Source organism: Sebastes fasciatus (assembly GCF_043250625.1).
Source record: "Sebastes fasciatus isolate fSebFas1 chromosome 17 unlocalized genomic scaffold, fSebFas1.pri SUPER_17_unloc_1, whole genome shotgun sequence".
Taxonomy (NCBI): domain Eukaryota; kingdom Metazoa; phylum Chordata; class Actinopteri; order Perciformes; family Sebastidae; genus Sebastes; species Sebastes fasciatus.
This window is the reverse complement of record NW_027428129.1, coordinates 101,711-118,697: the sequence shown is the minus strand read 5'-3', so window position 1 is coordinate 118,697 and position 16,987 is coordinate 101,711. Positions and strand designations below refer to the sequence as shown.

The 16,987-nt window shown below is 40.9% G+C and overlaps 1 protein-coding gene across 1 annotated transcript in view; it reads right to left on the bottom strand.

The window, feature by feature from the left end:
• Nucleotides 1–565: 565 nt before the first annotated feature.
• The window catches only part of LOC141763579 (immunoglobulin superfamily DCC subclass member 3-like), a 34,296-nt gene continuing 17,874 nt past the window's right edge, over nucleotides 566–16,987 (bottom strand). Inside the window, exons 7-14 of the mRNA XM_074628035.1 lie at nucleotides 11,577–11,742; nucleotides 10,886–11,136; nucleotides 10,575–10,739; nucleotides 8,274–8,462; nucleotides 6,656–6,769; nucleotides 5,634–5,760; nucleotides 5,287–5,401; nucleotides 566–4,671 (exon numbers count right to left, since the gene is read on the bottom strand). Coding sequence (XP_074484136.1) covers nucleotides 4,597–4,671; nucleotides 5,287–5,401; nucleotides 5,634–5,760; nucleotides 6,656–6,769; nucleotides 8,274–8,462; nucleotides 10,575–10,739; nucleotides 10,886–11,136; nucleotides 11,577–11,742 — 1,202 coding nt within the window. The 3' untranslated portion in view covers nucleotides 566–4,596. The remainder of the gene's footprint in view (nucleotides 4,672–5,286; nucleotides 5,402–5,633; nucleotides 5,761–6,655; nucleotides 6,770–8,273; nucleotides 8,463–10,574; nucleotides 10,740–10,885; nucleotides 11,137–11,576; nucleotides 11,743–16,987) is intronic.

Here is a 16,987-nt window from a genome sequence, read left to right as displayed (position 1 = left end):
CCACTCGAGCAAAAACCAAAATGTGCCATAACTCGAGAACGAAAGGTTGTAGAGACTCAGGACCAAGACCAGCGTACTCAAGGAGCCCTAAAATACTAAACAAAACTGATCCCGAGTCTTTACGACATTCCGTTCCAAAGATATAGCCCAAAACCCACTCGAGCAAATTTCCAGATGAAGTTTTTATCCCCTTAACCTAACCCTAACCCTAACCCTAAACCCTAACCCTAACCCTAACCCTAACCCTAATCAACACTCTCTAATAGCAGCTCTCCGTCTCTCTGCATCTCCCGCTGGAAAACACACATGCACTTGCTACCTGACGGGAGCAGGTGGGCGGGACTAGTCGCCACAGCGAGCTGCTGATTGGCTGAGATAACAGCTTCACAACTGTATTCATTGGATAGAAACCACAACTTGACACTTCACACTAGCTTAGTTATTTTTGCTTGAGAGACATTACAGAAGCACAGTAATTCATAATTTGAGTGTTTTTCTTTCTTTTTAATGCAACCCATTATATCATGTGGGTTATACTAACAAAAGCAAAATAGATAGGGAAACATTAATTCAGCAAAATGTCTTTATTTGGTTCAGGCATGTGAGAATGTGATCAAGGAGGGACAAAGAGCAGAGGTCGGTCCAGGCCTTCAGATCGAGTTGTCTGCAGTCACACAGAGACCAAGCTGTTGAAAATGCTGCTATCATAGTCAGCAGATACGTTTAGCTCTTCTCTTAAATATTTCTTAGCTTTAACTATCACACTTTAATAGGTAGTAAGGTCAGATTTACACCAAATGTTGTTTGTGCTGTGTTCATTATCCTACGTTTTAATTTGGTTTATATGCAGCGATCAACAGAAACAGCTTATGGACACTGAGTTCCATCAGGATATTAACTGACCATAAATATGCCATTTATTAGGATTTTGTCATGAATAAATAAATAAATAAAATTAAAAGGTCAGTTCAAACAACACATATTCCCTCTTACCCCTTGAGGTGTCTAGCCATTCGAGTGGTGCAACCAAAGTAGGAAGTACAACTGCTGCTGAGTTATTCAAATATATCTTTAAATGTTTTAAAGTGTAAGGTTTGCTGATTACAGTAGTAAGTATGTGATAAAATGCTCCAACATGGTGTAACAGAAGCACAAGAAGAGATTAGTGACGCCAGTAACACACCAATAACTATCTAAAGTTACGTTCAACTACTGGCAGCAGATGTGTCATGAATTAAGCAAATGTTTTATTCTTTATGAATTAATTTGCAATGGGAAACAATTATTTCGTCTTTCAAAAGTCACAGTCTCATTTTAAGCTAAAAAGGTTCCATTGACTTCCACTACTGGGTTTATCACAGACACATCGTGTTAAATAAAACACAAACTATGAGGTTTTTTGTCTTTTGTGTGAACTGAAACCATTTTAGTGTGAATGTATTACATTAAAGTAAATGTACTGAGATACAGCTTGGTCTCTGTTTCTAGCTGCAGCTGATCTACAGTCAGTCCTCGACCTCCACAGACCAAGGACAGGACCTCAGTCACAGCAGGTTAAAGCTTTAGGTTTTCAGTTGGCTATACAGCAGTGGAAAGCTTGGCAAACAGAGAAGCACTAGAATCATTAAAGCATTGTTTCTCGCTGCGACTAGCAGCCAGTTTCTACTTTCTTACATTTTCTAATTGCTGGTTCTTCAGGGCAGAATGTGAGTTTGGCTTCTTAAATCTCTGGAAAACTCACATCACTTGCTCTAAGACCATCACAAAGTAATCCTAACAATCATTTTCATATCATCCTTACACATGTCAAAAAAAGAAAATATTTGAAATGATCATAATTAATGTTATCAGATCTAATAATAATAATAATAATAATAAACTTTTTAAAAAAGCAAACATTTGCTTTGGCAACTTTTCCTGTGCACAGCAGGAACAACAGAAGACTCAAATGAAAAGAGAAATGAATCATTACAAACAGAAGCAACAAAAGCTTTAACACACATCACACTACAGAAAACACATCTTCAGGTCTTCCATATCAAATACACTTTTTGGTATCGCATCGGTTTAACAGCTTTCAGTTGCGTCAGAAAGGAGATGATGTTTTATACTGTTCTTTGAGTAAACCTAAAACACTTTAGGGTTATCATTATTCAGGTGAACCTTGAGGACCAGAAAAGCTTGAAGCGACACAGACTTTTGGTTAATGATATATTAGTTTCTTCAGTCAAGAGGATTATTTATTATTCACCACTCCTAACTTTTGTTAGGAGTGGTGAATAATGAGGATCACACCATTTAGCATCTAAACTAACTGTTGCTGACATTCACAGGCAATTTTTTAAGCTATTTAATGTGCTACAGCTACAACGATCCAGCCTGCATACTGATGTTGGCGGTTCACTTTTCCTCGGTAGTCTGTTGTTTGTTCAGCAAGCCAAGGAGCAACATATGATGTCTGTCCTCATTTTTAGATAAGAAGTAAGCTAATATGGGTTGTGGAGATATCTATAAACAACTTGGATCAAAAATAACTATGAATCAAAATGTTTGGTGTCTTCTGAAAGCTGCTGCCCTCAAGGTTCACCTTTTGTTAGTCATTCACACACATGTATATTATCATGCTCACAAGCATGTTGCTGTGCTTTGGTTATGTTAGGAAGTGTAAAGGTAGACTCTGAATGTTAAAGATTTAGAGGTATTTGGTTACATATTTCTTTAAGATAGCTAAATATTTGGCAAGAATTCAACTACTTTAAAAAAGAAAGCAAGTATTCCTTATAGTATTGACATAGAAAGCCTTTCAAAATATCTGACATCTTCATTTGGTTACTCTTTAAAATTTAAATGTTAGGATCAACAAAATAAAGAGTTTCGTGTTGAAGGGGTGCGCCTGGAATGACCAAACTAAAGGACAAAAAAAGATAATGAAATCATGAGAATTTTTTTGGTTTGGGTTCAGTTAAAGCACTTCACACACAGGCAACCCCTTTCAAACAGGAACAATCCAAAATAAAACAATTCTTTAAAGCAAAATAAAGAAAACCATGAAAATGTTTACATCTTTGGGTATCATTCAGCTTGGTTTTCACACAATAACTTTTTGGATAGGCTGACAGGGTGAAACACGAGCCTTGTTCGTGCATTCAGGCAAGTATCACCTTAAAACTTCTTTCGCCGCCAACTCAGTGTCATCGAGGTCCCAGGGTGACCAATTTGGCATCTGGAGAGTTAACTTGGCAGCTTGGCCTTTAAACAGTAATTTTTTGGCTTATCATCAGTATGCCATCAGGTTTGTGCAGATCAAACAAGCATCCTGTTAGTTGGAACTTGTTTTCTTTGATGGACTTCATAGAAAAGAAATCGAATGCATCGCTTAAAAAGTTCATGAAGCACTCTTTGAGATCCATATTTTCCATGAGCTACATCCTCTGCACAAATATGTCTTTGGAGATGGACACTTGTGGGTATTTGAAAGCCATGGATAGCCACATAATGGAGCAACAGTAATCAAGGCAACACTATGTGGTCTCCTTGTTGTCTTCTGATGTCAGATCAGAAAAGTTGAAGATTTCCACCAAAACTGGACATGTTGAACAAAAGGTGACCTGGCTTGAACGGGAGGTTGTTAAGGCTCTTGTCGATCTCTGGTACAGTAAGGCTTAGGCTTGTGGCAGTGGAATCAGGCTCTGCCATGTTCATGCTCTCCTGGTTAGTCATCCTGGTGAGCACTCTCTGGACCGGCCTTGTTGGTCACCGGCACAGTACACTGGCACTGGTCGAAGAAATAGTTACTCAAGGGAAAGGGTTTCAGAATTTTTTGGTTGAGGTAGGCTAGCACAAGCAGCGTAATCAGGCTAAAATTGGCCTCAACTATGGCTCAGATATACATGTCAGACTGAGGTAGCTTTCTTTGGAGGTGTGCAGCTTTTGGGTGAGGAAAAAGGGTTAGTAAAGAATGCCTGTTTACATGGTTCCTCTAAATGGCTTATATGGTGATAGACAATCATTTCTTATCACCTTCATAAGGCGTTCACAAAGGCCACTGTGTTTCTTCCCTTTCTTATTGCAGAGGAACTGAAGGCAAAGTCAAGAGTTCTGTCACAAAAGACTAATAATGGCTTCATTTGTGGTTTTAAGACCATAGTGCACATCTTCACATGTCAGCTTACCAGAGGAGATCTGAGGAATAGAATATTTTGGTTATGGAACAGACTCCCACTGGAAAAGCACACACAAAAAGAATGTGACAGGACCTCGTCTGGAGTGGCAATGCTTTGAAGGCTTTTTCTACATGCACATGTGCATGTGCACAGGCAATAAAGGCAATAAGCTTTGGTTTGAGGTAGGGGTGGAGGATTGGGGTGGGGTGGCAAAGGACCAGGATGTCTCGTAGCTCTGTAAGCATTCTGTCGTAGTTTTGTGGAGGCTACTTTCAGGTTATTAATAGCAGGTTTGGGGGAGAATAAATCGATGTCTGACCCCTACCAAAGGGCACAGAAGGTGCCCATTGGTGGGAGACGTGGGTTTCCTAAGTGAATAGCAGACTGTTGGAGGGGAGGACAGGGATATGGGTGGTGATATCATTGACCAGTGTTAGCCGGTGTCCGTGCCAGGCAAACCTGACAAGTGCTGCTCAATGACAACCTGGTACTGAGCTGGACAGACCACCTGCTCACAAGAAGAGTCACCACAGCAGGACATGAAAGAGACAAGAGAGAACAAAGACAAGGAATCAGATACAATTCAAATATGGCATTATTTATGACATGCACAAGCATAAAGTTACCCTTGCTTATCCACTAATTCACCATGGGACTGTTGTACTATTTAGCTGTGAAGACTACTTTTACTGACTGTAAAGAGCTAACATCATTCCAAGCCACCATCTGTGGATGGTCATTTAAAAAGGCACCTACCTGAAGCTATTCCTGATCTTGAAGGAACCTAGGTCACTTTAACTCAATCTTCCTGAGATTTTATGATACGTTTTTAACCCTTATGCATCACTATGGACATTTTTGACTTTTTAATTTTAATGAATATTTGGTAGTTATGATCAGGTCTGATGTTGGTTGAAAGATTTAACTCAAGGAAAGTAGAAAATAATAATATATAATTTTATGGCAGTTTTTGTTCTCTGAGGACAACAGATCATTTTTAAAGGGATGCACAAGACTTAAATACAATGTTTAAATACAATACTTACATAAAAACACATACGTAATACATGAAGTGGTTAAATAAAGCGGAAAAGGCTGTGGCCAGCATATTGTGAGTGACTACCTGAGGTACTGAGTCCACTCTCGGGTGGCTTGCTCCATCTTTAGCAATGCCATTGTGTCCTGTGTTATTCCTCGGTACAGACCAACTGTCCTGAGTCCCTTTACTGCAAAACAGACTGCAAACAGGTTCCAGCTATGAGTATAGAATCTGCATAACTTCACATGAACATGAAAGAGTACTTCATGAAGGTGCAGAGAAGCCAGCCCTATTGATCCAAACAGTAGTCTGGTCCAGGTTTCTATATTACAGTCAACATGATACATAATTCATTGGATTATAATTTAATAAGAATGATTAATAGTGTATAAATACATAGTAAAGAGGATATACAGTGTTTTGGCACTTACCTGCGACGGTATCCAAACATGAGGAAGAGAACACAGAAGATGATACAGGCGGTGCCGATATGGATGCCGATGACGATGCTGCCAAGAGATGCCTCTCCATCTCTGCACTGACACAGACTTTTCTCTCCTGGAACAAACCCAGCACTAATGAACAACATCCTCATGATGGAAAAAAACCTCAGCTTCAGACAAAATGGCATTTGGCACATATAAAAGGTCCTTTTTTCCCCAGTGTTTTACATATTGCTCATATTATAGTCTTAAAGCAAAGGTGGGACACTCCGTACAAGTAACTTAATGGTCCATTTCATTCTGGTGGTCCTTTTCTGGATGTTTGCAGCCATTTCACTGTGAGAGCGGCCAAAAGAGTTTCAAAGAGATATACATCTTGTGCCATGACTTTATTTTGGATTTTGCCTAGGTAGAATGTGACAAATCAACTTCTATAGATGAGCCCAGAAATATGAAAATGATCAGCCATTTTTGTTTTTACCACAACACCTCCAGCAATGTCCCAACAGCCTCTGTCTAAATTTCTACTTTGGAGTCAAACAACCTCTCACTTGAAGCCTGAGTCGGTGTCTTCTGACTTACCCAAATATTATAACAATCTTCCTCAGTTATGTCGTGTCTGATCTTCTTTCTCATTTACTTTTGATATAGACTGTCAAATCATTTTTGGAGTTTTGTATTCTATTTCATAATTGGGATATCAGACATTTGTTTACTTATATCTTGTATGCATCTAATAATATATTAACTAAATGAGGTTTATTATCCTTCACTTGTGTGATGTCTTTATTCTTTAACCTGATGATGATGAAGTCTAATTTAAAGCATTATCAGAACATGTCTGCAACCACTCTTTATAAAGTTTAACCATAGCTTGAGAACTAGTTAATACATTTGGGTAATTATTCAAATATGACCTTCCAAGTATTTTGCACTCGTCCACAGCATTCAGAGGTGTGAACAGAGGAGCCACTGAAACCTGTTCCAGGACACGGTGTGATCACACTTACCAGTGGTTTGGTCCGTCACGCCTTCCTCTGCCAGCGACACCAGTCTCTTGGAGCAGTCACTCTCCCCGTTTCCATTGTAGGCCACCAGTTTGACTTCATACACTGCACCGGATTCTGAAACAGAGGGCCCGATACAGAGTCAGTCAGGAGGGGAGGGCGTTGTGTCTTAACACAATCATACTCAGTTACCATTTCCAACAAAACCTCCACAGTGGCTGTTGCATTGTTGGTGTACAGACTGCAAGTGCACACCCTAAAGAACAGAGAGAATATTGGATCAACTCGAATAGAGACAATTATCAAACCATCTCTCACTGTGACAACTGTGACTTTGTTATATACCACACCACATTATCTTGTTCTTCTCTCGTCCTCTTGGCTTTCTGGATCTTACGATCTCCTATTATATGAAAATATCCTTTTGACTGTCTTCCATGGCTCAATCAGTAAGGGGCACCACCCATTATTTAGAAATGGTCTTTAGCATCCATTTCTTCAAACGCCAACTGTACGCTGCCTGTTGTGACTCAGCTATGTGTAAGTTGAGCCGTGGGGCCACACTTCCCACTGCGGTTAGATGATGAACTCATGAGGTCATTGTCATGTGACACATGAAACAATAGAGATGCTTTGAAGAGTAAAGGTTGACTGATAATAGACTTATTCAGCTCCATCAGTGGTCTCATTATATATATATATATATATATAATAAACTCAGAAAAAAAGGTTTGGAAATTTGTGTTTGGTGGATTATTTCTCTGTTGTTAAATTGCTAATTGGGATTGTATTTTACATCGTTGGAAAGCCTGTTTATTTACCTTCACAATGATGTCCAACTTGTAAGGATCATGCATTTGTGGGATGAGCAGCATAGCTGATTATGTCGGTAGCGACAATATTCTGTTACTGTAATGTCTATTTCTCTCCTCAGATGTTCTCAGGAACATCTTGTAGTTACTGTTTAGCTGTAAAATGAGAACGTTTGGCATTAGGAGCACTAAAAAGAGGCAGAGGCACATCACTTTCTCACAGATTATCTGTCTCATGTACTACTGTCAGGATATAGTGATATAGTATACGATATTTCCATTAAAGTTACCGATTGCAGCTTTAAACCAAAGCATTTTATATTTATTTATTATATTTACTGAGTTGTATATTTGCTATGCTGATGTCTTATAGGTCTTATATTCTGATCCAATCATATTGTTTTGTAGGTGACCAAGATGTGTTGTCATGGTTGCAGGCATTAAGCCCGAAGGCGTCACTATGTAAAGTAGGAGGGACGGATGCTGCTGTTCACACATGAAGACGAGGAGTGAGTGACAGCGTGGCGGTTTTAATCTATTATTTTATTATTTCTTTTTCATTCAACTCTCATCCTTTGATAATGCTGACCTGTTGTAGTCAGTTCAGTCAATTCACTGATGCATGCTGGTGTAACTATGACAACAGCCAGCGTCATAGTAAAACATGACTCAGGTGAGTGTCAGGGTGATGGTTGGGATTAGAACGTGTCAGCAGGAGTAAAGGACGCAGTATTATGAGAGAAAGCTCTGAGAGACATAACTGAAGATCTTACCCTCTCACACACACACACACACATGCACAGACTCACCCAGCTTAGAGATGGTGTGGGCATTGATGTGACAGGGCAGCTGGACTGGCCTCTGGAAGTCTGCGTGAGGGACCCTGCGGTAGGACAGCCTGAAGCCCTCAGCCCTGCCGGCCTTACTGGGCAGCTCCCAGAGGACTTGCACGGCGCTGGAGTTCACCACCTTGGTGAAGAAGGTGGGAGGAGTCGGCACTGGACAGAGAGTGATGAGAGACAAGCTGATAAAAACAGTTCTTACTGTCCATTAACTGTCCACTAATGAGAACAGAGCAGGTTGAGGAATGTGGTCACTGCAGCTGACAGGAAGTAGAAAAGATAACAGAATATAAGAAGCTCAGTACAGGCAACCATCTTACAGTTTTTCTCAATTGTTTACACACAAATACTGGTACTTGACACACAATGACCACAACATGTAACTCATGCACCAACCCCCTGAACCAATTCTGCTAAACTACAAGCACAATTCCTGCTTTACACTCAAATTGCAGTTCTAAAACACACTTTTTTCAAAACACTACACACAATTCTCTGCATCTGGCACAATTTTCATGAAGAAAATCTCGTTTTCACAAGGAACACACTGTCATTCAAAATTCTAAAGTCAATTGCCCTACTATGCACACTGACTCATCACATGGGCAAACACCTGTCACACAGTGTAACAATTAGCAATCAGTTGATGCTTTTCATGGCTGGATTCGACATGCTAAGCGATATTTCCCCCGCTGCTTGGCCAGGGCAAACATTGCTTGTGATGTGGATGAGGTGCTGTGGCCAGACCGAAACAGAAGAGAGGATGCAGCATAGTTTTTTTTACTGTAACTGTATACAGTAAATTCTTCTGTTGTTTTGTATGTAGACCTCTGTATGTGCAACTTTGTGTTGGTTGGGATGTTCACTGTGTACATTGTTTTTGTGGGGAAAATAAAATATATTTGTTACCGTGTATTTGTGTGTTCTGAGTATAAAAACAATATTCTAAAATATTTTACAACACACTTATGTATGTACTGTCTGTAGTAAGTGTAACACTGAACAAAAAAAAAGCCTAAGTCATCATGATGAATGGAGAAGAAGTGTTTTCCATTCATCATAGTGTTTTACATTGAGCACATCAGTGTTCAACTGGTTCTTATAAATGTCTATTCATATGATGGTTTGTGTGTGTCATTTGAAAACAAAATACCATTATGAGAAGAAATAACATTGTTTTGAATGTAAAGTTTAATTTTGCAGGAGAATTGAGGGGTTCTGCCCATTGTGTGTGTGTTTTTGGATTTGTGTGTAGAGTTCTGAGAGTATGAGGCATGCTTTCAGAAAATGTGTGTAAACAATCGAGAAAAACTGTAAGACACATTCACTAAACTAATAAAAGAACCTGTTGAAGGAGGATGTTTTTAATGTCATACCAAAATACCAAAGCAATTCAATTTTACAATTTAGTGATGCTATTGCATAACATATATCATTCAAAGTTATAGAAATATATCAAGACTCAAACTTGATATCATGTTCTTTTTACTGTATATATGGAATATATATGTGTATAAATATATTATATATATACATCTATATATATACATATATATATATACATACATATTCTGTATATATGGAGGCACTTGAGTCTTGAATGTCTATTATTTTTGTGGCATCTCTCGTTACATAATGTGCTCTTTAACCATCAGATGGAACTCACAAAAGACTTCCAATAGTGTTCATTACATTTGTTTTGTTCAAAAATAATTTTACATCTCTGAATGCACCAATTTTCTTTATGAAAATGTCTTCTAAGTTAACGTCTTTTTAACCGACAAGAAGGCAGAAAAGTTGATGCACTGAGACTAATGTGACTGTTCTACAACATCATGTGATGCAAGAGTCATCTGTGTATACATGTACGTGCATGTACATACATTTACATACATGTACATATGTGTACATGTACATGTACACGTATATACATGTACATAGAGTATGTACTGTCAGCATATAAGGATATTTAAGTCTTTCTTATATTTACCATATTCACCATCTCCAGGTTGTCTAATGTCTAACTTTTGAATCGTTTCACTATTACAAAATGTTGCAATATTACAATGTTGTATATATATATATATATACACACACAATATACTGTATATACAGTATGTGTGTACATATATACAATATACTGTATATATACTGTATATATAAATTACCACGATGACCAATATGATTCACTGTGATGTAAAATATGATGAATAAACAACATGAATCAGGAGACAGAGCAGTGGTTTTGAGAGTATTTCATGTTCTTACCGCCCCCTAGTGTTGTAGTCACCACAGTGGGGGACTGCTGGCTGGTTCCTAGAGGAGAATAGGCCTTCAGGTAGAGGGAGTAGGTGGTGGCCGGCTCCAGGTTGGTCACATCATGCTGGAAGGTTCCTTTACTGATGGCTTCCTGCAGCTCCAGACTATCAGGCTCTGAATCACACACACTCATTTATTATTGTAACTACACATGTTTGAATGTGAAGTCCAGATGTTATCTTAGTAGACCCTCGCTGTGTGTGTGTGTGTGTGTGTGTGTGTGTGTGCGTGTGTGCGTGCGTGCGTGCACTGACTCTTACCTCCTATCTTGCGGATGTGAAGGACGTATCCGATGATGCCGTCGGTGACGTTTGGGGGGGGCTGGCTCCATGTGATCTGCAGGGCATCGGTGGACAGCACACTGGCTATGAGGCCCTGGGGGGCGGCTGGCAGGTCTTTAGCCTGGGCCACGGCTAGACGGGCGCTGGCTTGGTTGGTACCGGCACTGTTCTCTGCGATGCACTGGTAGATGGCCTCATCCTCTGAGCTGATACGGGTCAGAGCCAGAGTGCTGCGCAGAGAACACACAGCTGCATCAATTCACTGATCCCAGATCATCAGGTCTGCTTTGTGGAAATTTGCTTTACTTTAATTAAATTCAATAACTTCATCCCGTCCCAGCAGGGAAATTCAAAAAGTCAAAATGAGTTTGGTAATATGCTCCAAAACAAAGCATGACTGAAAATGACGAGGACCTAATGAAGGTAGTTGAAGCGGTGTCTTATTGAGAGACCCTGAGTCAATATTAACAATAACATATAAATGTTTTAGTAACTTTATCAGTAACTGGTCCATCAGGATCACACTGAATTAATCATGTCAGTTTGGGCTTCACTGGGTTTCTATGAGCGGTATTTGTTTTAATGTTAATGTGTCCATACTGTTAGTGCAGAGCCAAGTCATTGAAAAAGTGATATACTAACATCACAGTACATCGCTGCCATCACCTACCTGTTGTTATTAGTCAGCTTGACGTTGTGTCCGGGCATCAGGACCTTGCCATTCTTCAGCCAGATGAGGTGAGGCTCGGGGACGCCCTGGGCCACACAGGTGAACACGGCACTCCCCCCTGCTGGTTTGGACACAGACTGTGGCCACTGCAGGAACTCAGGAGGAGCTGAGGACAGACAGATTGGGAGATGAGACAAGATGAGACAAGATGAGACAAGGTGAGACAAGGTGAGACAAGATGAGACAAGGTGAGACAAGGTGAGTCAAGGTGAGACAAGGTGAGACAAGGTGAGACAAGGTGAGACAAGATGAGACAAGGTGAGACAAGATGAGATAAGATGAGGCAAGAAGAGGCAAGGTGAGACAAGATGAGACAAGATGAGACAAGAAGAGGCAAGGTGAGACAAGATGAGACAAGATGAGACAAGATGAGGCAAGGTGAGACGAGATGAGACAAGGTGAGACAAGGTGAGACAAGATGAGACAAGGTGAGACAAGGTGAGACAAGATGAGACAAGATAAGACAAGGAGCAGACAACCAAAGAAGGATTTTACAATATAAAACTAAAGTACGTAACAGGCTCATGTTCCTCATAAACCCTGCTGCCCCCCCATGGCCTGCTTCTAGAGACAGACAGACAACACGCAGCACTAATGTCAATGATACCTTTATTGAACTAATATATTTAAGATTTATAGTTTCAAAGAGGCCTGGTAGAGACAATTCTTCTGTAATACTTCTTGTATCCTCATAATCTCCACTAACAATACATCCAACTGTCGGCTACAGGTGAAGTTATCAACAGTTCTGTATCTGATCAAGAATAAAACATCATCACGTCCTGCTGACTGCAGGACTGGTATCTTTCAGAAAATCTGATTAAAGCGGCAGCAAGTACAAACGGAGCAAATATGATTAAAATAAAGTTATTTTATAAAACGGTCACTATATCCTGACAGTAGTACATGAGACAGGTAATCTGAATGAAATCATGTTCCTCTGTGTTCTCTGGTGTCCTCCGGTGCTCCTAACGGCATCTGCAAGATTTCACAGACCGGAGGAAAACAACCAATCAGAGCTGATCTGGAGTCTGCTGTCCAGCTGCCGTCTCTGAGCAGCTGTCAATCACTCACCAACTCTGATCAATCGATCAAACTAGTCAGTGCTGATCAGATATGAATCAATATTCTGTTACGTTAATGTCTATTTCTCTCCTCAGAATCATCTTGTAGTGCACAGTTTAGCTGTAACATGAGAAAGTTTGTGACCCGGCAGCCATGTTGAGATCAGTTGAGGAAATACCAAGCACCACCCACCAGCCGGAGCTCAGCCAATAGGAACGCTCTCTCTCTCTGAAATGACCTGTGATTGGTCAAAGTCTCCCGTCACGGGCTAGATGTTCTAAAGCCTGAAAACAGAGCCATGAGGAGGAGCAGGAGTCTAGTTTTCTCTCAGAACACTTGAATTACAATATGCTGAAAGGTTATTATGGGATGTCTGCCCAATGATGCCAAAAATATACTGACTACTGCAGCTTTAAATTTGGACTTTGTTTACATTTATTAATTGGATAACAATGTCCTTAAAAGCATGATAGAGTATAGAACAGACCAAGCTCACTGAGGTGAGACTTAGACGAGAATAAATAAACATCTACAGAACCCGTCCTCTGAAAACTTCCTCGAGCCGTTCAGACACACAGAGACGGTTTCATTACTTAACACATCTGAGTCTGTGCTTGAACTTCATACATCCAGGCTGTGTCTCCAAAAGGTGACACACACACACACACACACACACACACACAGCCTGCTGACCCTAGCCAGTCCTCGGCGGTCCAGATGGGTCGACTGGTCCTTCTGACACCAGGTTCAATATCAGAGGCACAATGGACATGCATATATATGATGAGATATAGGCAGCACTGAGCCCTAAAGCCCCCCCCCCCCACGTCAGCCCACGCTCAGCATCTCATTGATCTACTGACCTCAACACCCACTGTGACCCCCCCCCCCCCCCACAAAATGACCATTTCAATAAGGACACATTCATCACTGCAGCCATGCAGGATCTGTCCACCCCCCCATCCACCTATCAGCTGGAGGGGGGGGACCTGTCCACCCCTCCAACCCCCCATCTGTCCCACCATCATGTTCCAGAGTGTCACATCTCCAGCTGACCGTTGATCAGTCGATCTATACTGTGTATTGATCTGTGATTCTGCTGACCTTGAGTTTCACCTCATACATCTTCTGATTACCTTTAGTCCCTTTTGTTTGCAGTCTTTGTGTGTGTGTTTGTGGGGGCGGGGGGGATATATTTAAATACTAGCATATAAAGGTTCTCTGAGGAACATGAGGTTCTAAATATTATGACAATAAGCTGCAAAGAGTATTTTTATGGCTAATATTTATTTTTATAGGTCCTCTGATTCCTTAATAATTAGGTTTAGTTTAGTTTAGTTTACTTTAGGTTAGGTTAGGTTAGTTACCTGGAAACAAATAGTCTGTAATCTGGAACCAGAACCAGCACAAAGTACCGACTGGATTTAGGTTTCTCAGAAAGAATTCAATGAGATAGTTGCTCAGTTGTATAATAGAGAGTAAAGTAAGAGTTTATAAGCAGTTGAATGAATGAAACAGATCATTTAAACCCAAGTACATATTAATCCATTATTGACAACTGAAGTCTGCATATATGTTGATTTGTGTGTTCACGTATAATTTAAGACGTACAGTAGTTGACACTGTTCAGCTGACCTGCTGCTGACTGAGACTCTGCAGATGGAATTAATACCAAATAGTCTCACATGGAACCTTCATTCAGACACCAGCTGCTACTACAACGTACATATGTATATATATATATATATATACTGTAATTTTGAGCTGGAACTTAAGAGTTATATTAAAGAGGAACTTGTACATTATTAGTTAGGTTCAATCACTTCATGTGTATTTAAATAAGGCCAGAGGAAGAAGAAGCATTGAAGTATTTACTATACTTTAGTTAAAGTATGAGTATACCACAGAGTACAAATACAATTAAAAGTACATGTCCAGCATTTATCAGCAAAATCCACTTAAATTATCACAAGTAGAAATATATATATATATATATATATTTCTACTTGGGAGGGAAGGGAGGGAGGGATGGATGGATGGATGGAGGGATGGCTGTATTTAACGCACAATTCTCCCAAATGGCTGTCCATCCTTTGTGTCTCCGTCACAAAGGATGACCCCTCCGCCGTGATGCTATTCATCTTCCAGCTCTCCCTAATTAACCCTGAGACCACACCTCCTTTCTCCCCCCACCTCCATATCTGTCCGTCCTGACTCCACCGCCTCCTCCCTCACTCTAACCGTTTTCACACACATGAGCCTGAATCCTCCTGTCGAGGTCAGGGGTCAGAGGTCACAGGTCATTAATTCCCCTTGGACCCCCCTCCTGCACCTTGCACCCCGCATTGACCGTCTAGCTGTCCTCCACTTCCTGTCTCTTTGTATGGTGTGTTCTTTGTCCCTTCGTCCTGATCATGACCGTGGACACACACACACAAACACACACACAGACTGTACACATGCAGCCTCTACTAACCTTCACACTACAGACTCCAGCAGCCTCTACTAACCTTCACACTACAGACACCAACAGCCTCTACTAACCTTCACACTACAGACTCCAGCAGCCTCTACTAACCTTCACACTACAGACTCCAGCAGCCTCTACTAACCTTCACACTACAGACTCCAGCAGCCTCTACTAACCTTCACACTACAGACACCAACAGCCTCTACTAACCTTCACACTACAGACACCAACAGCCTCTACTAACCTTCACACTACAGACTCCAGCAGCCTCTACTAACCTTCACACTACAGACTCCAGTAGCCTCTACTAACCTTCACACTACAGACTCCAGCAGCCTCTACTAACCTTCACACTACAGACTCCAGTAGCCTCTACTAACCTTCACACTACAGACTCCAGCAGCCTCTACTAACCTTCACACTACAGACTCCAACAGCCTCTACTAACCTTCACACTACAGACTCCAGCAGCCTCTACTAACCTTCACACTACAGACTCCAGTAGCCTCTACTAACCTTCACACTACAGACTCCAGTAGCCTCTACTAACCTTCACACTACAGACTCCAGCAGCCTCTACTAACCTTCACACTACAGACTCCAGCAGCCTCTACTAACCTTCACACTACAGACTCCAGCAGCCTCTACTAACCTTCACACTACAGACTCCAGCAGCCTCTACTAACCTTCACACTACAGACTCCAGCAGCCTCTACTAACCTTCACACTACAGACTCCAGCAGCCTCACTGATTCCTATTAACCTTCACACTGTTTACTCTGTGAACCAGTCTGTGAACCAGTCTGTAAACCAGTCTGTGATCCAGTCTTTAAACCAGTCTGTGATCCAGTCTTTAAACCAGTCTGTGATCCAGTCTTTAAACCAGTCTGTGATCCAGTCTTTAAACCAGTCTGTGAACCAGTCTGTGAACCAGTCTGTGAACCAGTCTGTGATCCAGTCTTTAAACCAGTCTGTAAACCAGTCTGTGATCCAGTCTTTAAACCAGTCTGTGATCCAGTCTTTAAACCAGTATGTGAACTAGTCTGTGAACCAGTCTGTAAACCAGTCTTTAAACCAGTCTGTGATCCAGTCTTTAAACCAGCCTGTGAACCAGTCTGTGAACCAGTCTGTAAACCAGTCTTTAAACCAGTCTTTAAACCAGTCTGTGAACCAGTCTGTGAACCAGTCTGTAAACCAGTCTTTAAACCAGTCTGTGAACCAGTCTGTAAACCAGTCTGTAAACCAGTCTGTGAACCAGTCTTTAAACCAGTCTGTGAACCAGTCTGTGAACAAGTCTTTAAACCAGTCTTTAAACCAGTCTGTGAACCAGTCTGTGATCCAGTCTTTAAACCAGTCTTTAAACCAGTCTGTAAACCAGTCTGTGATCCAGTCTTTAAACCAGTCTTTAAACCAGTCTGTGATCCAGTCTTTGAACCAGTCTGTGAACCAGTCTTTAAACCAGTCTTTAAACCAGTCTGTGATCCAGTCTTTAAACCAGTCTGTGAACCAGTCTGTGATCCAGTCTTTAAACCAGTCTTTAAACCAGTCTGTGATCCAGTCTTTAAACCAGTCTGTGAACCAGTCTGTAAACCAGTCTGTGATCCAGTCTTTAAACCAGTCTGTAAACCAGTCTTTAAACCAGTCTGTGATCCAGTCTTTAAACCAGTCTTTAAACCAGTCTGTGATCCAGTCTTTGAACCAGTCTGTGAACCAGTCTTTAAACCAGTCTTTAAACCAGTCTGTAAACCAGTCTGTGATCCAGTCTTTAAACCAGTCTGTGATCCAGTCTTTAAACCAGTATGTGAACTAGTCTGTG